Source organism: Pleurodeles waltl, chromosome 10, assembly GCF_031143425.1.
Source record: "Pleurodeles waltl isolate 20211129_DDA chromosome 10, aPleWal1.hap1.20221129, whole genome shotgun sequence".
Classification (NCBI taxonomy): Eukaryota; Metazoa; Chordata; class Amphibia; order Caudata; family Salamandridae; genus Pleurodeles; species Pleurodeles waltl.
Window position 1 is genome coordinate 12056655 of NC_090449.1, and position 26237 is coordinate 12082891.

At 45.7% G+C, this 26237-nt stretch overlaps 1 protein-coding gene across 3 annotated transcripts in view; it reads left to right on the plus strand.

Annotated features, from left to right (window-relative positions):
* The window catches only part of LOC138260900 (extracellular matrix protein 2-like), a 295282-nt gene that overhangs the window by 216080 nt on the left and 52965 nt on the right, over positions 1–26237 (plus strand). For all 3 annotated transcript variants that reach the window (XM_069209384.1, XM_069209381.1, XM_069209383.1), the window contains 3 exons: positions 2551–2666; positions 10527–10659; positions 18438–18595. In XM_069209384.1, coding sequence (XP_069065485.1) covers positions 2551–2666; positions 10527–10659; positions 18438–18595 — 407 coding nt within the window. The remainder of the gene's footprint in view (positions 1–2550; positions 2667–10526; positions 10660–18437; positions 18596–26237) is intronic.

Below are 26237 nucleotides of genomic sequence, written 5' to 3' on the forward strand. Positions count from 1 at the left end.
TGATCTAAACCATAATCCTTCACTTAACCCTGGCCATCAAGTTAGTATTTACCTTTAGTATAACACTAACCTGACCCTGATCTAAACCATAATTCTTCACTTAACCCTGACCATCACATTAGTATTTACACTTAGTGTAACACTAACCTTACCCTGATCTAAACCATAATCCGTACCTTAACCCTGACCATCACATAAGTATTTACCCTTAGTATAACACTAACCTGACCGTGATCTAAACCATAAGCCTTACTTTAACCCTGTCCATCACATTAGTATTTACCCTTAATATAACACTAACCTGACTCTGATCTAAACCATAATCCTTACCTTAACCCTGACCATCAGTTAGCATTTAACTTTGGTATAACACTAACCTGACCCTGATCTAAACCATAATCCTTACTTCAACCCTGACCTTCACATTAGCATTTACCCTTAGTGTTACACTAACCCAACCCTGATTTTAACCATAATCCTTACCTTAATCCTGACTTTCATGTTAGTATTTACCCTTAGTGGAACCCTAACCTGACCCTGATCTAAACCATAATCCTTACCTGAACCTTGACCATTAGGTTAGTATTTACCCTTAGTTTAACACTAACCTGACCCTGATCTAAACCATAATCCTTAATTTAGACCTGACCATCACGTTAGCATTTACTCTTAGTGTAACACTAACCCTACCCTGATCTTAACCGTAATTCTTACCCTAACCCTGACCCTCATCTAAATCCTTAATCTCAGTTTAACCATAGCCTAACCCTGATATAAACCATAATCCTTGTCCTAACCCTGGCCCTCGATCTACTGTTAACCCTTAGTGTAATTCCAGTCTGCCATTGATCTAAACCTCAGCCCTTACCTTAACCCTGACCATCATGTTAGCATTTACCTTTAGTATAACACTGACCTGACTCTGATCTAAACCGTAATTCTTACCTTAACCCTGACCATCACGTTAGTATTTACTCTTAGTATAACACTCCTGACACTGTCCCGGACCCTCATGTTAGTATTAACCCCTGGTGTCAACCTAACATGACCCTGATCTAAACCATAATCCTTACCTGAACCCTGACCATCACGTTAGTATCTACCTTTAGTGTAACACTAATCTGACCCTTATCTAAACCATAATCCTCACTTTAACTCTGATCATCATGTTAGTATTTACCCTTAGTATAACCCTAACCTAACCCTGATCTAAACCATAATCCTTACCTTACCCTGACCATCACATTAATATTTACTCTTAGTTTAACACTAACCTCACTCTGATTTTAACAATAATCCTTACCTTATCCCTGACCATCAAGTTAGTATTTACTCTTAGTATAACACTAACCTGACCCTGAGCTAAACCATAATTTTTACCTTAACCCTGACCATTACCTTGATTAGTATTTCTCTTAGTATAACACTAAACTGACCCTGGTCCAAACCTCAGTTCTTACCCTAACCCTGACCTCCATCCTAGTATTTTAGTATTTCCCTCGGTGTAACACTAACCTGACCCTGAGCTGAACCTTAATCAATACCGTAACTCTGACCACAGCTTCCTTCTGTGACACTGAACCTCGCCTTCACACTGAACCTGACTTTTACTTTCACTCTAATTCTGTATCCAAACTAGTCCTAAATCCCGTGAGATGTGCTATAATCGATTCACGGAGCAGCGCTATAATCGATTCACGGAGCGGTCTCTCTGACAATCTAGCCCTGATTCAAAACTGCATTCTGGAGTATTTGGTAGTACTACAAACATACTACAAAGTGATAGTCATAAACTGTGCTTCTGCAGTACTGCTGCACAACAGTAGTAAGTCTGGCACTACACATGGCCAGGCACCGGTACTGCAACACCTTCCTATAGAAAGTAATGGAGGTAGGAACTTTAAATAACCGCTCATAGGAAACAATGTCAACTAAAAATTAAATACTTAAAAATATAAATGAATGTCATTTAACGTGAAGGAAAAATCTAAAAATAGTACGTATTAGGTAACCATAAACTATTTTACAACTTTTAAAAAAATTGTAGCACATTAGTGTAACTTTTTTAATACAAAATTCTAATTAAAGTACTTGTAATTATTTATTTTTTCTTGTGGGAGGTTGATCCAGTACTAGTGGCCACGTGTAGTGCTGTACTTACTCCTGTTTTATGGTAGTGCTTTAGAAGTGCAGTTTGTGAGTAGCATTTTGTAGTATGTTTGCAGTACTATTTAGGTACTAAAATGGTACTACAAAACGCAGTTGTGAACCAGGCCCTGTATTGTTTGATGTTGTCTGTGTCTTCTCAGTGGGTCACTTGCTATTCTGCGAACAGCTTGTGCGAGATGGTTGTGAGGGGGTGTCTAGAGTACACACTGCTGTCCAGAATGATAGTCACACTCAGGAATGATGGAGTCTGTCTACTCAGCTCTCAGAGGCACCTAAACATGGTCACTCGCCCACTGAATGACACCTAGGGCTCCCTTTCTGCCCTCCTGTTCTGTGCACCAGAGTAATGATCGTTCATCTCCTTTTCCCCTCCTCCCTCAGAGAACGAGATCGCCCACCTGCCCGCTGATGCCTTCGCTGGTCTCCCCAACCTTGAATGGTTGGATCTCAGCAAAAACAAGCTGGAGGATGCTGGGGTGGCCATGGATGTCTTCAAGGTAAGGGTCCAGAGAGGGGCTCCCTCCTGTGCATGGTAAGAAGACTTCGAAAGCTCCACCTCTTCCCTGTGTGGACCTATGTATGTTTGTATGTGTGTATGTATATGTTTATGTATGTATGCATATATTTATGTATGTATAATTGTGTGTGTGCATGTTTGTATGTATGTATATATGCATTCGTGTATGCATGCATGTATATATCTATGTATATGTTTGTATATTTGTAAGTATGTATGCATGCATTTATGTATGTATGCATGTATGTATCTGCATATGTATGCATGTATTTATGTATATATGTTTCTGTGTGAGTGGTGTGTCTACAGCACAAACCTAGCCAAGAGACAGCTGGCACACTACAGTGCCCCTGTTACCTGCTGTGATTTCAGACTGGTGCATGTGCAGGTCTGCCCTCTTCCCCTGGGGTGGCATCCGTAAGTGGACTGTATTGTTACAGACACTACTGTGAACCTGATGCTCACTCTGGGGACGGCTGGGGAGGTCTAGGTCCAGTATCATTCATTCTTGCACTAGCCTTAGATGCTGTTGTCAGTGCCCACATTGCACCAGAGACATCCCTCCTGGGCTCCGCTCAGTGCACGTGTGTTCTCCTTTTCACAGGTATTGTATCTGGCAGTCTTGTGAACGTTACACACTCACAGCAGTTAGTTGCATGTCAGTGCTTGTAGTTCTCACTTTCAGATTCTGCTCATTATGATCTACAATCGCCTCTTCCTGCCGTGGGGGTCTGAGTAACACCTGGGAGCCTGTAGATCTCTGGGTTTATGTTTGTGTTTGTGAGACATAACCGTGTCACTCTAGCTCGGTGATGCTGAACTCCCACCTCCACACCTGATCCATCCAATGCTCCATCCGTTGGGTTGGTATTTGCCACTGGGGCACAGCTGCCTCCTCCTCTGCCACTTCCTTGCCTCGCAGTCCAGGTGTTTGACTCCTAGGGGCACCGTAGAGTTCTCAGAGGGCATCTCATGTGTGCGTCTGGTCATTGCCTTTGGCCTTTTTGTTAGACCTGGGAGAACTGGATAAAAGTGAACCCTGAAATAATCTTGAATCTCTGTGTGACATCTAGTGTGATGTCAAATATTTGTGGGTCAGTTTGGGTCCAGAACCCACTGCCATCATCCCCACAGATGAGTTTGGAAATTCTGTAAACTCTGGCTCTTTAAAAAGAAATTTAACTCCGTGAATAAGTCATCGGGCATGTGCTTTCAAGTACAAAAATATTGTATGGAAAGGCAGGCCCTGCAGCATGGTGCTTATTTTCCAGTATTAGGGTTCTGCATGGAAAGGCAGGCCCTGCAGCATGTTTTTTATTTTCCAGTATTAGGGTTCTGCATGGAAAGGCAGGCCCTGCAGTATGGTGTTTATTTTCAAGTATGAGAGTCCTGCATGGAAAGGCAGGCCCTGCAGCATGGTGTTTATTTTCAAGTGTGAGAGTCCTGCATGGAAAGGCAGGCCCTGCAGCATGGTGCTTATTTTCCAGTATTAGGGTTCTGCATGGAAAGGCAGGCGCTGCAGCATGGTGTTTATTTTCAAGTATTAGAGTCCTGCATGGAAAGGCAGGCCCTGCAGCATGGTGTTTATTTTCAAGTATGAGAGTCCTGCATGGAAAGGCAGGCCCCGCTGCGTGGTGTTTATTTTCAAGTATGAGAGTCCTGCATGGAAAGGCAGGCCCTGCAGCATGGTGTTTATTTTCAAGTATGAGAGTCCTGCATGGAAAGGCAGGCCCTGCAGCATGGTGTTTATTTTCAAGTATGAGAGTCCTGCATGGAAAGGCAGGCCCTGCAGCATGGTGTCTATTTTCAAGTCTGAGAGCCTGCATGGAAAGGCAGGCCCTGCAGCATGGTGTTTATTTTCAAGTATTACAAGTCCTGCATGGAAAGTCAGGCCCTGCAGCACGGTGTTTATTTTCAAGTATTAGAGTCCTGCATGGAAAGGCAGGCCCTGCAGTATGGTGTTTATTTTCAAGTGTGAGAGTTCTGCATGGAAAGGCAGGCGCTGCAGCATGGTGTTTATTTTCAAGTATTAGAGTCCTGCATGGAAAGGCAGGCCCTGCAGTATGGTGTTTATTTTCAAGTGTGAGAGTTCTGCATGGAAAGGCAGGCGCTGCAGCATGGTGTTTATTTTCAAGTATTAGAGTCCTGCATGGAAAGGCAGGCCCTGCAGCATGGTGTTTATTTTCAAGTATGAGAGTCCTGCATGGAAAGGCAGGCCCTGCAGCACGGTGTTTATTTTCAAGTCTGAGAGGCTGCATGGAAAGGCAGGCCCTGCAGTATGGTGTTTATTTTCAAGTATTAGAGTCCTGCATGGAAAGGCAGGCCCTGTAGCATGGTGTTTATTTTCAAGTATTAGAGTCCTGCATGGAAAGGCAGGCCCTGCAGTATGGTGTTTATTTTCAAGTGTGAGAGTTCTGCATGGAAAGGCAGGCGCTGCAGCATGGTGTTTATTTTCAAGTATGAGAGTCCTGCATGGAAAGGCAGGCCCTGCAGCATGGTGTTTATTTTCAAGTCTGAGAGGCTGCATGGAAAGGCAGGCCCTGCAGTATGGTGTTTATTTTCAAGTATTAGAGTCCTGCATGGAAAGGCAGGCCCTGCAGCATGGTGTTTATTTTCAAGTACTAGAGTTCTGCATGAAAAGGCAGGCCCTGCAGCATGGTGTTTATTTCCAAGTATGAGAGCCCTGCATGGAAAGGCAGGCCCTGCAGCATGGTGTTTATTTTCAACTATTAGAGTCCTGCATGAAAAGGTCGGCCCTGCAGCATGGTGTTTATTTTCAAGTATTAGAGTCCTACATGAAAAGGCCGGCCCTGCAGCATGGTGTTTATTTTCAAGTATTAGAAGTCCTGCATGGAAAGTCAGGCCCTGCAGCACGGTGTTTATTTTCAAGTATTAGAGTCCTGCATGGAAAGGCAGGCCCTGCAGCATGGTGTTTATTTTCAAGTATTAGAGTCCTGCATGGAAAGGCAGGCCCTGCAGTATGGTGTTTATTTTCAAGTGTGAGAGTTCTGCATGGAAAGGCAGGCGCTGCAGCATGGTGTTTATTTTCAAGTGTGAGAGTTCTGCATGGAAAGGCAGGCGCTGTAGCATGGTGTTTATTTTCAAGTATTAGAGTCCTGCATGGAAAGGCAGGCCCTACAGCATGGTGTTTATTTTCAAGTATGAGAGTCCTGCATGGAAAGGCAGGCCCTGCAGCACGGTGTTTATTATCAAGTCTGAGAGGCTGCATGGAAAGGCAGGCCCTGCAGTATGGTGTTTATTTTCAAGTATTAGAGTCCTGCATGGAAAGGCAGGCCCTGCAGCATGGTGTTTATTTTCAAGTACTAGAGTTCTGCATGAAAAGGCAGGCCCTGCAGCATGGTGTTTATTTCCAAGTGTGAGAGCCCTGCATGGAAAGGCAGGCCCTGCAGCATGGTGTTTATTTTCAAGTATGAGAGTCCTGCATGGAAAGGCAGGCCCTGCAGCATGGTGTTTATTTTCAAGTATTAGAGTCCTGCATGAAAAGGCCGGCCCTGCAGCATGGTGTTTATTTTCAAGTATTAGAGTCCTGCATGAAAAGGCAGGCCCTGCAGGATGGTGTTTATTTTCAAGTATTAGAGTGCTGCATGAAAAGGCCGGCCCTGCAGCATGGTGTTTATTTTCAAGTATTAGAGTCCTGCATGAAAAGGCCGGCCCTGCAGGATGGTGTTTATTTTCAAGTATTAGAGCCCTGCATGGAAAGGCCGGCCCTGCAGCATGGTGTTTATTTTCAAGTATTAGAGTCCTGCATGAAAAGGCCGGCCCTGCAGCATGGTATTTATTTTCAAGTATTACAAGTCCTGCATGAAAAGGCAGGCCCTGCAGCATGGTGTTTATTTCTAAGTGTGAGAGCGCTGCATGGAAAGGCAGGCCCTGCAGCATGGTGTTTATTTCCAAGTGTGAGAGCCCTGCATGGAAAGGCAGGCCCTGCAGCATGGTGTTTATTTTCAAGTATGAGAGTCCTGCATGGAAAGGCAGGCCCTGCAGCACGGTGTTTATTATCAAGTCTGAGAGGCTGCATGGAAAGGCAGGCCCTGCAGTATGGTGTTTATTTTCAAGTATTAGAGTCCTGCATGGAAAGGCAGGCCCTGCAGCATGGTGTTTATTTTCAAGTACTAGAGTTCTGCATGAAAAGGCAGGCCCTGCAGCATGGTGTTTATTTCCAAGTGTGAGAGCCCTGCATGGAAAGGCAGGCCCTGCAGCATGGTGTTTATTTTCAAGTATGAGAGTCCTGCATGGAAAGGCAGGCCCTGCAGCATGGTGTTTATTTTCAAGTATTAGAGTCCTGCATGAAAAGGCCGGCCCTGCAGCATGGTGTTTATTTTCAAGTATTAGAGTCCTGCATGAAATGGCAGGCCCTGCAGGATGGTGTTTATTTTCAAGTATTAGAGTGCTGCATGAAAAGGCCGGCCCTGCAGCATGGTGTTTATTTTCAAGTATTAGAGTCCTGCATGAAAAGGCCGGCCCTGCAGGATGGTGTTTATTTTCAAGTATTAGAGCCCTGCATGGAAAGGCCGGCCCTGCAGCATGGTGTTTATTTTCAAGTATTAGAGTCCTGCATGAAAAGGCCGGCCCTGCAGCATGGTATTTATTTTCAAGTATTACAAGTCCTGCATGAAAAGGCAGGCCCTGCAGCATGGTGTTTATTTCTAAGTGTGAGAGCGCTGCATGGAAAGGCAGGCCCTGCAGCATGGTGTTTATTTCCAAGTGTGAGAGCCCTGCATGGAAAGGCAGGCCCTGCAGCATGGTGTTTATTTTCAAGTATTAGAGTCCTGCATGAAAAGGCCGGCCCTGCAGCATGGTGTTTATTTTCAAGTATTAGAGTCCTGCATGGAAAGGCCGGCCCTGCAGCATGGTGTTTATTTTCAAGTATTAGAGTCCTGCATGAAAAGGCCGGCCCTGCAGCATGGTGTTTATTTTCAAGTATTAGAGTCCTGCATGAAATGGCAGGCCCTGCAGGATGGTGTTTATTTTCAAGTATTAGAGTGCTGCATGAAAAGGCCGGCCCTGCAGCATGGTGTTTATTTTCAAGTATTAGAGTCCTGCATGAAAAGGCCGGCCCTGCAGGATGGTGTTTATTTTCAAGTATTAGAGCCCTGCATGGAAAGGCCGGCCCTGCAGCATGGTGTTTATTTTCAAGTATTAGAGTCCTGCATGAAAAGGCCGGCCCTGCAGCATGGTATTTATTTTCAAGTATTACAAGTCCTGCATGAAAAGGCAGGCCCTGCAGCATGGTGTTTATTTCTAAGTGTGAGAGCGCTGCATGGAAAGGCAGGCCCTGCAGCATGGTGTTTATTTCCAAGTGTGAGAGCCCTGCATGGAAAGGCAGGCCCTGCAGCATGGTGTTTATTTTCAAGTATTAGAGTCCTGCATGAAAAGGCCGGCCCTGCAGCATGGTGTTTATTTTCAAGTATTAGAGTCCTGCATGGAAAGGCCGGCCCTGCAGCATGGTGTTTATTTCCAAGTGTGAGAGCCCTGCATGGAAAGGCAGGCCCTGCAGCATGGTGTTTATTTTCAAGTATTAGAGTCCTGCATGAAAAGGCCGGCCCTGCAGCATGGTGTTTATTTTCAAGTATTAGAGTCCTGCATGGAAAGGCCGGCCCTGCAGCATGGTGTTTATTTCCAAGTGTGAGAGCCCTGCATGGAAAGGCAGGCCCTGCAGCATGGTGTTTATTTTCAAGTACTAGAGTTCTGCATGGAAAGGCCGGCCCTGCAGCATGGTGTTTATTTTCAAGTATTAGAGTCCTGCATGGAAAGGCCGGCCCTGCAGCATGGTGTTTATTTCCAAGTGTGAGAGCCCTGCATGGAAAGGCAGGCCCTGCAGCATGGTGTTTATTTTCAAGTATTAGAGTCCTGCATGAAAAGGCCGGCCCTGCAGCATGGTGTTTATTTTCAAGTATTAGAGTCCTGCATGAAAAGGCCGGCCCTGCAGCATGGTGTTTATTTCCAAGTGTGAGAGCCCTGCATGGAAAGGCAGGCCCTGCAGCATGGTGTTTATTTTCAAGTACTAGAGTTCTGCATGGAAAGGCAGGCCCTGCAGCATGGTGTTTATTTTCAAGTATTAGAGTCCTGTATGAAAAGGCCGGCCCCGCTGCGTGGTGTTTATTTTCAAGTATTAGAGACCTTCATGAAAAGGCCGGCCCTGCAGCATGGTGTTTATTTTCAAGTATTAGAGTCCTGCATGGAAAGGCAGGCCCTGCAGCACGGTGTTTATTTTCAAGTATTAGAGTCCTGTATGAAAAGGCCGGCCCTGCAGCATGGTGTTTATTTTCAAGTATTAAAAGTCCTGCATGGGACGGTGGCCCACCATTGTGGTGCTTGTTTTTAAGTACTCGAGTAGTGCCTGGATAGACAGGCCCAACACTTTAGTTTTTGGAGCATTAGGACCTCGTTTAGAAGTGTATGGTACTGGGAAGCCCATCAAAAGTCAGTGGGTTGTATTCCCAGGTTTCCTGCCTGGAGGATGGAACAAACATGGTTTCTGTCAGCACAGCCTAAGCTTGCCTTGTTGCAAGAAACACCTCCTTGCTGGCGGATGAACCCCTAGAGAATGAACATATCCATGTTGGGATGTTGAGTCTAAGGTATTAAAATCATCCATGAGAGGATGGTAATTTCCTTAAGGTGTTACTGCTTTGACCAGGAGGACAGGCCCAGTGTTTGGTGTTTATTTCGAATTGTTTAGATTCATGTGCGGGAGGGACTGCCCCCAGCGTGGTGTTTATTTTCAAGTTTGAGAGTCTGGAGTGTGAGGGGATGCCCCGTAATGCAACGTATTGTCTTAATAGTACAGTGTTGTCGTGGTGGCAAGGCCTGTGCACAGAAATTCAACATATGTTCCCTCTGTTGCTACTATAAATATAGCAAGGAAGTCAGAGATATCTTAATGCATGGCAAAATGGTCTCTGGCCCCGGGCCCAGCGTTTCCGGGAGCCCTCTGAGTGAGCAGCTGTGCGGAGTCTCGCCCTGATGACCTTGAATACTTCACAAACAGATTGTTTTACATAGCCTTTTCCTTTATTTTTTAATGAGGGTGATGTGTGTGAGTATATCACAGACATTTTGCAGAGAAATGTTCTGTTTATGTTTCATGCAACATCCATAAAGATAGTTTCTTTTAGATCAAAACAGGACCTCACATATGAGAAATTGGAGGAATTCACACAAAATTATTTTCAGTAATATTAGTGAGCGGCTGCTGTGTTACAATAGTGAAACACACCCCAACGTCCCTGAATATTAGATGTAGACACAGTTAGAATGTGGAGGAGTGTGTCTGTCACTGACAGTGACCTGGCCCAAGGAGAGCATGAAAAAGCTGAAATGGGATCATAAATTCATGGCTGTTCTGTACAGGGACCCCCAAAATATGTTTGCCGAGGGCCTGCAAAATCCTGAAGCTGTCCCTGAGGGAAGTATGTTTACTGTCTTGCCCTGCCTGGTAGGTACCTGACCCGCCCCATGGGGTGTTGTATAAACAACTGTAGCTCCACCTAGAGGATACTTGCTTCCTTCACATGTTTTATCCTTGTTTTAAAAAGAAAGTAAAAGTTTGGTGACTTCCACATCAGGCGAGAGATTCCTGGAGAGTCTGGGAGCTAAACTGGCCAGTGAATCCACTCTCATCTATGGGTCAATCATTTATCAGTCTGTTGAGGTCTATGTAAATGCTAAACCAAATGGCTCAGCGGATGCTTTGGGAGTCGTGCAAGGGATCTCATGTTCTGTTGCTGAAGACACCATGGCTGGTACCTGGGTCATTTCAGGGGACAGAGTACAGAAGTGAGACTGTCACCCACTACTTGTTTCTTCATTCACTCAGAACTTGACCAAGCTGAAGCGTCTTAACCTGGATGGCAACCGGCTGACAGCCGTCCCACCGCTGCCACCATTGCTGCAGGAGCTGAAGATGAACGACAACCGTATCCAGGGGCTGCAGCGCCACAGCTTCCGCGGTAAGGCACGCTCCGGGGTTTACTTGGGATTGCTTTATCTGAGGGTGTTAGCGCTACAAAATGATAGCATTCTTCTGATTACAGATTGGGTGCTTTATCTTCACTTAGTGAAGTCAGTCTGGTGCCTAATCATTGAGCCCGTCTTCATCTTCGGAGAGGAGCTTGTCCATTACACGCTAACAGACAGAAAGCAGGGATACTGCCCTGAGGAGTGACTCCATGTTCGTGGGCACCTTCCACAGCTGGATTTAGCCCCAAGTGTGGCCTGGAGTTCTCTCCGCCTAGATCTGTTCTGGGCTTCGTGTCAGTCTCTGTATAGTAAGCTGTACAAAAGTATTTACCCACTCATTTACTTACTATCACACACAACCACTCACTCACTGTCTCACATACTCACTCAATCACTCAGTTGCTAATTACACATTAACTCCTGTTCGCCCAATCACTACCTCATCCTCTATTCACTCACTCATGACTCATCCTCTATTCACTCACTCACTCACTTACTCACTCACTCAACCACCATGAGCTTTAGTAAATATTTTGGACAAGTCATAACAATGCCCAAAAAGGTGGAAGTATTTGTAATTTTGGAACTGTAGAGAAACTTAGGTTCTGGTTTAGAGTTTGGCAGATGGGGTTACTCTGTCACAAACATGATGGAGATCCCATTTGCCATATTTCAATTTCTATAGGATATAATGGAATTGTAAAACGGCAGACAAGATATACGTGAAGTTTGTGATGGGGTAACCTAATCTGCCAAACTCTAAACCAGGCCCTTAGTGTTTTATAATTCTTGGAGTAAGTGACTTCCACTGTGAAACAGAATGATGTTTATAAGCCCCTGGACAGATATGACTACACTGACCCGGGTGGAACGCTCCTGGACTGATATAAGCACAGAGACTCCAACAGAGTGCCCTCTGGCTGATATAGACACAGAGACCCAGGAAGAGTGCTCCCCAACTGATGATATGAGCACAGTGACCCCGGCAGAGTGCCCCTGACTGATATAAGCACAGAAACCCCAACGGAGTGCCTCCTGGCTGATATAAGCACAGAGACCCTGTCAGAGTGCTCTCTGACTGATATAAGCACAGAGACCCTGGCAGAGTGCTCTCTGACTGATATAAGCATAAAGACCGCAACAAAGTGCCCCCGGCTGATATAAACACAGAGACCCTGTCAGAGTGCCCCCGACTGATGATATAACCACAGAGACCCTGGCAGAGTGATCTCTGACTGATATCAGCACAGAGACCCTGGCAGAGTGCTCTCTGACTGATATAAGCACAGAGACCCTGTCAGAGTGCCCTCTGGCTGATATAGACACAGAGACCCAGGTAGAGTGCTCTCTGACTGATATCAGCACAGAGACCCTGGCAGAGTGCTCCCCGACTGATGATATAACTACAGAGACCCTGGCAGAGTGATCTCTGACTGATATAAGCACAGAGACCCTGGCAGAGTGCTCTCTGACTGATATAAGCATAAAGACCCCAACAAAGTGCCCCCGGCTGATATAAGCACAGAGACGGGGGCGCTCTAGCTCACAAGATGAGATCCTTTTATTGAACGTATGACAGTCACATCAACTTCTGCCAATGTTAAATAAGATACTTCCCTCGTCTCCTGGAGGACATGCCTCCAAAAAGCCTCATCTCACCTCAACAATATTACCAGTCAGCCAGGACACTTCCAGGAGTAGGCAGTGCACTGCTGTAAAAATTCCATTTGTTTGCCGGGGGCACTGTAGAAGGTTTTAGGCTGTTTCTCCTGACTTGTACTATACAAGGCCCCTCCCCATCAGCATGATGTCACTGTATTACCTCTAAACCCTGCCTAAATTCACAGTTGTAGTGTTTAATCCCTGGGCATAAATCAATCTGTATTCTTGAATATATGAGCACTTTACAAAGCTGTCTGTCGAGAATTGCAGTTTTCTTTTAGTGACATTTGTTGAAGTTTCTCGACTTGTCTTTGTCCACAGGCATGCCTTCCATTAATTAAAAAGCCAGCACATAGGAAAACTGAGGTGGGTGAGAAGCCCCTCTTAGTGCTCAGATTTGGTTGTGTCAAGGCTTGAAGTTAAGGGTCTCTGTAAGGACATTCAGGGCATGGTAGATGCAGGACCGCCGTCCCAGCAGCTTGGTGGCCGGCCTCCCAGGAGTTCCATAGCGCCTATGGGTGCATGTGTAGCGCCTTCGCCAGTCCGGGAGCATGCAGATGAATTACACCACACTGGAGCTGCGGTAAAACCTTGCTTTGTTCTTCAGCATACACTCACTCACTGTTCATTACATCATACTTTCCGGGGACCACACCCTAACACCTCCCTGCACATTACGTACTTCCAGTTCAGAGTCCGCCCAGAACCACGGTTATTCTAATGCGCATGACATCAATAGGCTACACTAGGAATGGGCTTTGTGTCCTCCTCCTGTGGCACGAGTCTGTGTTTTCAGGTCTCACTAGGATGGCACTACCCAGGGCAGTGGGCAGAGACCAGAAGATACATTTGGGACACTGAGGGGGTCATTCCGACCCTGGCGGTCCAAGACCGCCAGGGCCGGGGACTACGGAAGCACCGCCAACAGGCTGGCGGTGCTTCCCAGCCCATTCGCCGCGGTCAGAAAAGGGAATCCGGCGGTTTCCCGCCAGATTTCCCCTGCATGGGCTGAATCTCCATGGCGGCGCTGCAAGCAGCACCGCCATGGAGATTCCGACCCCCTTCCCGCCACCCTGTTTCTGGCGGTTTTTACCACCAGGAACAGGATGGCGGGAACGGGTGTCGTGGGGCCCCTGGGGGCCCCTGCACTGCCCATGCCACTGGCATGGGCAGTGCAGGCGCCCCTTAACACGGCCCCATAAAGATTTTCACTGTCTGCATTGCAGACAGTGAAAATCGCGACGGGTGCAACTGCACCCGTCGCACCCCTGCAACTCCGGCGGCTCCATTCGGAGCCGGCTTCATTGTTGCAGGGCCTTTCCCGCTGGGCCGGCGGGTGCTCCTTTGGCGGGCGCCCGCCGGCCCAGCGGGAAAGCCAGAATGGCCGCCGCGGTCTTTTGACCGCAGAGCGGTCTTTCGGCTGCCTGATCCGCCAAAGTCAGAATGAGGGCCTGAGTCTTGAGAGCGGATACAGGTGTGGCACTGAGGGCCTGATTTACATTCTGGTGGACGGGTTACCCCGTCCCAAGGGTGGCGGATAGCCCGCTCGCTGAAATAGTAATCCCATAGGATATAAAGGGATTTATCACTGTACAAAGGTACGTAAAACCATTACAAAGGGGGACATTGTTTTCTCCTCCAGTCCTCGTGATGCTGCCTGTGAGAAGACCTGTCCTCATATCGTAGAGCAGTGGTTCCCAACCTGTAGTCCTGGGACCCCCTGGGGGTCATTGAAGCCTCCTTAGGGGGCCGCGACTGCTTAGAAAATTAAACAATATTAACAGATTAGGTGCCCAGCTTTCAGTAAAGAGTCAGTGGGGGTCCCTGGATACCAGTAATGATTCAGTGGGGGTCCCCAGGTTCCAGTAATGCTAAAGTGGGGTCCACAGAAGTCAAAAGGTTGGGAACCACTGTCGTAGAGTATTTACTCTGTCTTATGTCTAGGTTCGTACTATAGAAATAATGTATGCACATATACATACATAAAAATATACATGTATATATACACACATACATACATTCATTACATACATTTCAAACTAAAGGGCATATTTATAAAAGTTTTGAATCACCCTTGTGCCGAGCAAGGTAACACAAGAGTAACGCAAACCCTAGATGAGATTTACCAAGCCACGCAAGGCCACGTTGCCTGGTCCTGCGGTCCTTGGTAAATCAGGATTAACGCACGGCTGCACAAGTCGCTGCCTTGCGGTACTCTGCCCTGGGAAGGCGTTCCATGGGTGGAGCATGGGTGTTCCCACGCATCCACCCATGCATTTTGGCACATTCCCAGATTTACCACGGGAAAAAGTCACCTTCCCAGAGAAGGCGAAACAAGAAGAATATCTTTAAATCTCCTTGTTTTTTCATCTTTCAATATGTGCTGCATTCTGCAGCACACAAAATAAGAGGGAAAGCATCAAAAGAATATTTTTGTGCAGAAAGGTGTCCCTTCCTGCACAAAAATAATCCTGCATGCAACACAGGCACCCTTACAGAGTGGCGCAAGGTGCCTACGTTGGCCTGCGTTGGCGCCAGGCTGACAGAAGTACGTCCGGGCAAGGAGGGAGCAGAAATGTGCCATATCTTGATAGACTGATGTAAATCTACAACCGATGTTGAGTGGAACAGCTGCAAAATTCATTAGCGGCTCTAGTATATTTTTTTCAGCTAACAGTGAGTTTTGTGTTACTGTGTCACTTCCCCACGATACCTGAGAGAGGGAATCTAGTAATGGTTTGATGGATCACATTTCCAACCGTTCTGGAACCTATTACTTCCCTAAAAGTTAAGAAGTCAGTCCCATGATTTGTCGCATCTGTTAGTGTGACAAATCTAGTGACTGCTCATGTCCTCTGGCTTGGGATTTAGACCACATGCTTGCTTCTTTTGTTAACCACAACATGGGTTTATCAGAGGCGTTATTCTACGCCGCCACCTCTATGAAAATCATTAAACCACTTGTGGTTACTCAGCTGCTGAATTATTTAGAGCCTACAGACTTGATTTAGAACTGATTTAGAAGCCTGTCCGCCAAAATCTAAATCTATTTATATTCTATGGGATTTAGATTTTGGTGGATGGGATATCTGTCACCGTTGTGAAGGAGTAACCCATCCGCCGCGTTCCAAATGAGGCCCAATCTCTGTTCTGAGACTTTCAGTTGGGTTTTATGTAAGCATGTTGTGCTTGTTACATAAAATACCAGAGATTGTGCCATTATGCAACGCAATTAGGATGTGACTTGAGGAAACCCACCTACCGCTGGAGTACAGAAACGAAATCAACAGGAAGAACGCGAGCAGCTGTTGTTCACCTAATTTGTGATTTAGTGGTATTTGTTTAGCAAAAGAGCATGCTGTACAATTCTGTGCAATAAATAGAAAAAAAGCAATCCTTCTTAAAATGTTATTACTTCAGCAAGCATTTTATTGCATTTACCAGACTCAAGAGTTTGACACTAAGATGGCCACCGCTTTTCTTTCCACTTTGATATGGTCTGTGCCTTATCCCAGGATTACCTTCCTGAAGCCTAGTCTGATGAACAACCTTAGCTGCTGTCCTGCAAGACATTGTGGCAGCCATCTTGAAATGCGCTCTTCCCAGGGTCAAAGACAAATCCCACCTGCTGCTGGGCACCATTCCTCCTGCACATCCTGTCTCTTCCGCATCTGACTATGTCCCTTCAACTGCTTCTCCTGCCTTTCCCTCTCCCGTGGCTGCTTCTCACCAACTTGTGCAGGTTCTTTTCAATTTAATCACTGATACACTCCAGGATTCCTCTGTTATTTATGTTACCCAGACTAACACAGAACCTGCATTTGTATTTCAATGCACTAGACCGCTGACATGTTATTCCACTTTTTTAAGTTCATATTTGAAACTAGCTGGTGAATTTCCAAATTTCAAAGTCCACAGTCAACAGAAAATCAGGGCTGTATACCCAAGAGTGCTCCCATCCCTCTTGAATGAGTCGCGCTCCCCCACGCAGATTCACTTTTCTGCCCTTATAACTCTAGCCGTGCACTCTTTGAGGTACAACATCTGCAGTATTTCAGTAATCTTGTGTTACTGGATTGGCAGTATCAGAGTTTCATTAAACCAGTCAGCACTATGGTCAACATTATTTACAACTCCACATGCACTGAAGTCTCAGAGGAGATAGAAGCACACATAGAGGACTCGTGAATGCAGAGAGGAACAGTAATTATTTATCAGAGACTCGGGTGCTTTGAACCTTACCAAGCTTTGGTAAAGCCAACAGGTCTTGCCTATAACATTTATTGACTTGCCAATTTTTTTTATCCATGCTGTGGAACACTGCGGCTACTGTGCTTCATGGCTAAAAAAAGAGAAGTGCATGCATGTGTGCAGCACATTTACAAAAGGACATAGGTTTTTTTAATCTATTTATCTATCAGAGAAAGTTGGTAAATTAAAACAAGCATTTGCAATGCAATGGGTCTCGCACTTGCTTGGGTTAGAGCTATTAGCGTTGTAAATTCCTAACTGGACTTTTCTTGCCACATAAATTGAAAATGAAAAGTAAAACAGGTGACATAAGCGTGTCAATTCAAAGCGACAGGGCCACCATGAGCCTGAGCGCGCAGGAGAGGCACAAAAGGAAAAAGAAGTTAGTTTGCAGTCAAACATACTGAAAAACTTGCAATTATCTATGTAACAGGCTCAGTGTCCAAGGCGGTAGCAAACCCACCCCAAGAAGGGAAAAACGTAAAGCTTTTACCAATGTCAACAAAGGACTTTTCCTAGGCAAGCCCACATCGATACCAACACGTCGGAAAAGCAGCGCTTGCGCTCTGCTATGCTCATCCTAAAAAAGCCTGAGAAAAACCCATTTTTAATTGTGGCACCAAAGTACTTTAAGAAACTATTTTACGGATGAGTGGGTTGTAGGAGCGAGTTGGGAATGGGTGGAGTTGGAGTGAAGCAGCACAGCTGTTGGGGGTGGAGCAACATGACAAGAGGGTGAAGAAGAAACACAAGGGAGAGAAGACAGGTGAAAGAGTGTGACCTGGAACTCTGGGGGTGGGGAGGTTGGAAGAATAACATGATAATCACACACGGAAGATAGTTGGAAAACACATGCATTCTCATGGAGTGCTTAAACAAAAAGGAAAAAATCACTTCCCTAAAAGCAAACAGAGGAAGCCAGTCAATAAAAGAGATGGTAAAGAGGCTATGTCCATGAAAGGGGAAACCACAAGATGGACAGTCTGAAACAAGTAAAGCCAAACAATAGACAGCAAGTAAATAACAGTGACTGTAAAGCCAATCAATGTTAAGCAAAGGGCATGCTGCAAGCCACTGTGTTCTCTTGGTAACCTATAATGTCCCTTTTGTAGCCAGAAACCATGTGCTCGATGTAAAAATGACTGGGGGCGAGCAGAACGCGTGGAGTAACAGAAAAACTCTGCAAGATTTTGTGGAGTTGTGCCAACGGGTGAAAAATATGCAGTTCAAGCTGCTCGTGCTTCAGTTTGGTGCCGGTAGCACAGGCAGCGCTAAAAAATAAGCGCAATCGGCACCAGGCATTGTGTAAAAGCACGTGGCTATTCAAGTTTATTTTGCTGCCTCTCGAGTTGAAGATCTACTTGAGTGGCAGTGAATCTACTCAAGCGGCAGCCCTCTGACTGTAACCACTCAGCTAGAAAATTGAGCTAGGAGACGCCAAATCTCACTCGAGCTCTCCAGCTTGCATTTTCTGGAGTTTCGCAAGAGAAAAATTACGCCACACAGCGATTAGCGTATTTGGCCAGAACTCTGTGATAAAGAGTTACGCGGAGTGACCAAAATTCCTCCAATTCTATGTGTGGAATGAAACATTCTGCCCACTCCTAAAAATAACCATTATTCCTGTGATTATATTTTTAAGGCAAATAACCTGCAGAGCAGGGTCTCTGATAAGATATTTTTATTTTCATAAGGATATCTTTGTATGTTTGTCTTTATTGAGCGCTCAGGCTTATAAAAGTGCCAAGCACCAGAGCAATAACAGTTATACACAACAAGAACCGACACGGGTCAGCGTACAGTGCACACCCAATACTCACAGATTAAAGGGCCACTAACACTCCTTTCATTTCAGGTCTCTACAAACTGCTGACCCTGGAGCTGGAGGGCAATGACTTTCATGATGGCAACGTGTACCCTCTGTCCTTCAAACCTCTGCGGAGCCTCATCTACCTGCGGCTGGACCGGAACCGCTTCCGGGCAGTGCCCTCGGGCCTGCCCACATCCTTACAGGTGAGGGTGACTGTGGCAAACTGTGTCACAAGCCATCACCATCAGTCAAGTGTGGCACCGCCCATTGTCTCCTTTAGGTATTACTGGGGTGCAGGGGACCTTGGCAGCATCCCCTTTCTGATATCTTCCACTTGCACTAATCTAGTGCAGAAAATCCCCAAATGACCTTCCTCCTTCGCTATCCTATCACCAGAGAACACCACAGGCACCTTCTACTTGTGCTAACCTAGTACCAGGGAGCACCAATGATGCCTTCCACCTGCATTAGCACCCCAGCAGCCCTCAGACACAATCCACCTTCCTAAGCTACTACCTCAGGGTTCCCCAAGCCACCCTCAACAGCCTGCAGTAACATAGCACCTAACAGTCCCAGCAGACACATTCCCCATTCCTTAACCTATTATCCAAGAGTCCCCGAGACAGCCCCTTCTTTTACCTAGTACCCGATAGTCCCCCAGGAACCCTCAATCTTTCTAACCTGCACCAGAGAGTCCCCCAGACACATTTAAACTTTCCTAACCTAGCATCCAAGAGTCCTTAAGTAATGTTTAACTTTCTCTTGCTTAGCAACCTACAGTCCCTGAGGTACCTTTAACCTACTCAACCTAGCATTCCAGAGTCCTTGCGACATGTTTAACCTTCTCATCCTAACACTTATGCGCCCTTGACACACAGCTACCCTTCTCAACCTAGCACTTAATAGTCTTTGAGCAACAGCAAACTTCTCAGACTAGCACTCAGACTCCCTGAAACCCCATTAACCTTCTCAACCTATCACTTAAGAGTCCTTGAGACACAGCTAACCTTCTCAACCTAGAATTTAAGAGTCCAGACACAGCTAACCTTCTCAACCTAGCATTTAAGAGTCCTTGAGACACTTTTAACCTTCCAAACCTAGCACGTAAGAGTCCTTGAGACACAGCTAACCTTCTCAAACTAACACTCAGAGTCACTGAGACACTGTTAACCTTCTCAAACTAGCACTTAAGAGTCCTCGAGACACAGCTAACCTTCTCAACCTAGTAGTTAAGAGTCCTTGAGACACTGTTAACCTTCTCAGTTTAGCACTTCAGAATCCTTAAGACACAGCTAACCTTCTCAACCTAGCACTTAAAAGTCCTTGAGAAACAGCTAACCTTCGGAAACTAGCACTCAGAGTCCCTGAGACACCATTGACCTTCCCAACCTAGCATTTAGGAGTCCTTGAGAAACTGTTAACCTTCTCACCCTCGCACGTAAGAGTCCTTGAGACACAGCTAAGCTTCTCAAACTAACACTCAGAGTCCCTAAGACACTGTTACCCTTCTCAACCTAGCACTTAAGAGTCCTTGAGAAACTGTTAACCTTCTCAATCTAGCACTTGACTCCTTGAGACACAGCTAACCTTCTCAACCTAGCACTTGAGAGTCCTTGGGACACAGCTAACCTTCTCATCCTAGTACTTAAGTGTCCTTGAGACACAGCTAACCTTCTCAACCTAGCACTTAATAGTCCTTGAGAAACAGCTAACTTCTCAGACTAACACTCAGAGTCCCTGAAACATCATTAACCTTCTCAACCTAGCATTTAAGAGCCCTTGAGACACAGCTAACCTTCTCAACCTAGCATTTAAGAGTCCTTGAGACATTGTTAACCTTCTCAAACTAGCAGTTAAGAGTCCTTGAGACACTGTTAACCTTCTCAGCTTAGCACTTCAGAATCCTTGAGAAACAGCTAACCTTCTCAAACTAGCACTCAGATTCCCTGAGACACCATTACCCTTCCCAACCTAGCATGTAAGAGTCCTTGAGACACAGCTAACCTTCTCAACCTAGCATTTAAGAGTCCAGACACAGCTAACCTTCTCAACCTAGCATTTAAGAGCCCTTGAGACACAGCTAACCTTCTCAACCTAGCACTTAAGAGTCCTTGCGACACAGCTAACCGTCTCATACTGACTCTCAGAGTCCCTGAGACACTGTTACCCTTCCCAACCTAGCACTTAAGAGTCCTTGAGACACTGTTAACCTTCTCAACCTAGCACTTGAGTCCTTGAGACACAGCTAACCTTCTCAACCTAGCACTTGAGAGTCCTTGAGACCCAGCTAACCTTCTCATCCTAGCACTTAAGTGTCCTTAAGACACAGCTAACCTTCTCAACCTAGCACTTAATAGTCCTTGAGAAACAGCTAACTTCTCAGACTAGCACTCAGAGTCCCTGAGATATCATTAACCTTCTCAACCTAGCACTTAAGAGTCCTTATGACACCGCTAACCTTCTTAACCTAGCATTTAAGAGTCCTTGAGACACAGCTAACCTTCTCAACCTAGCATTTAAGAGTCCTTGAGACACTGTTAACCTTCCCAACGTAGCACTTAAGAGTCCTTGAGACACAGCTAACCTTCTCAGATTAACACTCAGAGTCCCTGAGACACTGTTAACCTTCTCAACCTAGCACTTAAGAGTCCTTGAGATACAGTGAACCTTCTCAACCTAGCAGTTAAGAGTCCTTGAGACACTGTTAACCTTCTCAGCTTAGCACTTCAGAATCCTTGAGGCACGGCTAACCTTCTCAACCTAGTACTTAATAGTCCTTGAGAAACAGCTAACCTTCTCAAGCTAGCACTCAGAGTTCCTGAGACACCATTTACCATCCCAACCTAGCATTTAAGTGTCCTTGAGACACTGTTAACCTTCTCAACCTAGCACTCAAGAGTCCTTGAGACACAGCCAACCTTGTCAAACTAACACTCAGAGTCCCTGAGACACTGTTACCCTTCTCAACCTAGCATTTAGGAGTCCTTGAGACACTGTTAACCTTCTCAACCTAGCAATTGAGTCCTTGAGGCACAGCTAACCTTCTCAACCTAGCACTTGAGAGTCCTTGAGACACAGCTAACCTTCTCAAACTAGAACTTAAGAGTCCTTGAGACACAGATAACCAACCCTCTCAAACTAACACTTAAGGGTCCTTGAGACACAGATAACCTTCTCAAACTAGCACTTAAGAGTACTTGAGACACAGTTAACCCATGAATGTCATTTAGGAGTCGCCAGGGGTCGCAGGTCCCTGGCTTGCCCTTTGTGACCCCTGTCACTGCCTTTGTGACCCCTGACCTTAAAAGTGGCAAATTCAGTGCCAGAAACACAGCTCGTAATTAGTTGGGGCTCCACTCTCTTGGTTTTCTCTCAATTTTTATTACAGTAATAGTGAATAATGAATTATTAATAACGTGTTATTCACTATTAGTGTAATAAAAATGGAGTACAATTATCCAGAATCTTCCCTTTCTATGACAGCTGAAGTATGTAAAAAAATGTTTTTAAAGTATGCTGTGTGCGTACTTGAGGGTGAGTGTGTTTATGTTAGACTTTATGTAAGTGTATATTTGTGTGTATGTGTTAAGTATGTGTGTGTGATTGAAAGTGGAGGTCAACGGGCATGTGATGTCACTCCCGCTACCCCTGGCATTTTGGTGAATTGACGTCCATGAGTTAACCTTCTCAAACTAGCACTTAAGAGTCCTTGAGACACTGGTAGCCTTCTCAACCTAGCCCTTAGGAGTCTCCCTGATTATGTGTCAGAGGTAGGTGCACCACTGAAGGCTTGAGCCAGAGGCGTGGCTCTGCACCAGTGGATTTTGCACCCTCCAGCATAAAACGAGCCAAGCTTTATGTAGCTTCTGCTGCCCCCACACTCCAACCTCATGCACCAAGAATTAAAGACACAGCGGTAACCTTCATTTCTAAAACAGGAGAGAGGAAATGATTCCCATGTAAAAGCTGAATTGCACAACGTAAAACTAGAAGACCTAAGATCTGTACCCCGTTTTCCAAATTGTTTGATCCTAGGCAAATATTTTATTTCACCATACCTCTTTTGTATTCATTTTCACATAAGAGAATGCTTTGAAATACATGAGTTCAGGATGTGCGCTGCACAAAAACCTCTCTTGTGTTTGATTTAGCAGACTATAAAGTTGTTCCATCTATAATAAGAATCTATCCACGTACAGGTGCACATGGCCCTTGACTTGCCTTAGAGGACCTGACACTCTCTAAGTCCGTGTCTATAAACGAAGGGGCATATTTACAAGGAAGTGGTGCAGGACAGAGCAGCATGTGACCTTGCGGTGCCGCACTGCTCCACAGGGAAAGGGGAGAAATGCACCATATTTACGAAATACAGTTCATTTCTGTCCTGTCCCCCTGCGCTGGTGCCCTTATGGCTGCCTAACGTCAACACAGGCACCCTTGTGCCATGGTGCAAGGGTGCCTGCATTGCATGCAGGATTGTATTTGTGCATTCAGGGCCACCTTCCTGCACACAAACAATCCACGGAGGCGTTTCCTCTTTCTGTATGCGCTGTAGAATGCAGCACACATAGAAAGAGGGGAAAAACTAGAAGAAATAAAAATATTTCTTCTCGTTACGCCTCCCCTGGGAAGGCTACAATTTTGATGTTTACATAGTCTCGTAAATCTGGGAATGCATCAAACCCATGAGTGTTGCGTGGGAAAACCCGCTGCAATGCCCAAGGGATGCTCCCCTGACACAGAGTAAGGCAATGCAGTGACTTGGCTTACTCCAAATCTATGTGGCCATGAAAAGCCACACAAAGTGGCTTTGCATGGCCTCAGAGATATGCGTCTGCATGCTAGGTGGCCAGAGCGTCAAAAAAGTGAGGCTTTGGTGGCGAATGGGGTTTGTAAATATGTCCCAATCGTTTTTAATAACTGCCTCTCAGTGCAGTGATATAGTCTGATGTACCTACGTGAAACACTTCTGCATGTTAAAGGAATATACTCTTTTGAGTTTCGAAGGGACTGTGGTTATATTATTTTGCTTGATGCTTGTTGTATGATTTACACAGTAAACATTTTCATGGCTCGGCTCGTGCACGGGCTCTTAGAGCCAAGCCAGCTCCTTGGTACAGCTCTGGCTGTCCATGTTCATTTCTTGGCTCACTCACCTCTAAGGGTCATCACTCTAACAGTACCGTTCGACTTCTGAGTTACACATAAGCAGCCCCCAGTACTTACAACCCCTCAAGAAAATGCTGAATTCCCTGATTGAAGAGGAAATAGCCAGGTTAAGGTGTGCCCTCGAAGAGGCAATAATCTCTTATGCAGCATCCCTTACCTCTCTGGGACTAGAAACTGGCATTTGAGAGCAAAGGGCCACATGTACGAAGCATTTTTGCTGTCAGAAACAGACGATCGGGCCATTTCCACCTGCAAAAACGCATTTAGGTATGTACAAAACAGAAATTGCGATTCGGAAGGGGCACGTTTATGGCCCCCCTTCCAAATACTGAATCTGAATGGGATGTATGAATGTTGTGCAACCAAATTATGGTTGCAAAACATTAATATTTTACCGACTCCTTGAAGGAGATGGTAACCCATTTCCAAATGGAAAGGTGTCGCCACGGAACCCCTTCTCCTTTGAGAATGGAAAACAAATATTTTTCAAAAGCAGGCAGTTTCATTTCTTTTTAGTAGACAAATCCCATTTTCCTTTAAGGAAAACAGACTACATTTAAAAAATAGATTGCTTTATTAAAAAGCTATCACAGACATGGTGGTCTGATGACCTGTGATGGCTGCAATTCCTAATGGGCCACTAATTGCCACCTACCTCATTATTATGCATGAGATAGGTCTATTTGTGACCCACTAGGATTTGCTGAAGAAACACCCAGGAGTTTCATACATTAGGGATAAAGATTTCCTGATTGTGATCTGGAGAGAATAACAATTTGGAAATGGGTATTCCTAATGTTCGTACATGTGGCTCCTAGGGCTCAAAATGCCACCGATGGAAAGTGTCTTATATCTGCGGCCACCACCCTGAGCCACATAAAAGTACACTGTCTCCCTGCCGGGGCAAACCTCAAATTCAGACCAGCCCTTATGATGCATAAAGTTTAGCCTGGATGCCCCAGCCAGACCCCCCCATAAAACTGGGGAGCAGGACAGCCTGCCTGATCACCTCTACTCTGGAACCCAACGCCCAGGAGGGGAAAAGTTCGCTGTCAAGCCCACACAGTTTGGCATATCGTGTCCCTCTCACCAGCAGTGCCGGAAATGGAAAAAATACTCTAAATGTCATGGTCTGGGGGTAAAGGATGTGGCAGAAAAAGAGGGCAGAATCAAGATGGGCAGAATCTTGGGGAGGAGAGTGAAAAGGTGTTTAGCTCATGCACCAAGAATGATGGATTCTATTAAGGACACGGAGGCCAGGATCGTGCTTCTCTCTTCACTGGTTGAACATACAGCAGCCAATAAACACTGGTAGAACTTTAAACTGCACATCCCATGACCCCAGTAATCTAACGTCGCCCTCAATCATAGGGCTTCATTCCCTATATAAATTGCATTTACAATAGTCCTTCCTCTCTCTTTTCAAACATCAACGATAATGCACCAACAAGGGAACTTCTTGAAACACCAACATTTCACCTCACGCCGAGTCCAAACTCATCAGGGAAAGGAAATCCCTAACGAGCAGCAGGATGACCAGCTGACCCACGCCGATTTATTGTCTGTTCCTGTCGAAAACAAAGTTTGGTTAAAAACCAAACTGAACTATCTAATAATAATAATCATGGGTGGGTAATTTCACAAAGAAACATGAATTACATATTACATAGTAATCGACATTGGCAGGCATGTGAAATTACATGAAAGAATTTAATCATAGTAATTCTCGTAGGTGGGGTAATCCTTGCCTCTGTGCCTTTAATAGAATCTAAAATTCTTGAAGCTTCGGCTAGATTTTTTTTATTCTATATCAGGACCGGAGGCTTTGGAACCCAAACAAGAGGTTCCGGTTACTTGGCTCTGGAATATGGGACACAGTATGCTGTGTTTTGTGCTTTCTCTTGGCTGCTGGCGGTTCATCCCCACGTCACTGGTCTGAATCTGACGTTGGATGGGGAGAGGCCAAGAGTATGTCTTGCTTTTTGGATGTTGGGACTGAAAAGACCTCCGCAGGGCCCGGAGTTCCTGGGCTTCCATATTCCTGGTCCCTAATTACAGAGGGGGCCATCTACTCCAGGACCTCTGCTGAGGCAGAGCCCCCCAAGGAGGATCTTTGGGCAAGGCCCGAGTCATTGGCAGAATGTTTTTGTGACAGAGAATCCCCAGCAGGACCTCCTATTAGTTCCTGGTTGCTGTCTGCCAAATCTATCCAAGGGTGTCGTAAAGGGTCTGAGAACCCTGATTAGCGCCCTATTTACGGAATCTTGCACATGGTTACCCACTGCCTCCACCAATCTCTTTTCAATTTGGTGCTCTTAGCTCACCTCAGTCAGTTCCTGATATTTTTCTTCCTCTTCAGCGTAGTACGCCATGTTATAGGAAAAGATGTACGACTTTGGAGGAGTCTTAAGGGGGTGGCTATCAGCCCCAAATGCAGGTCTACGAAGCCTGTAAGTCTATCTTGATAGTCAGTAAAAACTGTCTTTGCCAGAGTTTTTAAGGGGTGGAGTGAACCACCTGTAAAAATCCCCTTTGCAAAGCACGTACACGTTTATTCAGCTCTGTTGGGCGCTTCGAAGGTGCGCCACACTAAAAATCCTTCCTGATGCGCGCAAAGCCGACCGGAGCTTTAAAATGCCTGCATTGGGCTCGCGCGCATGCGCGAAGGCTGTAGTG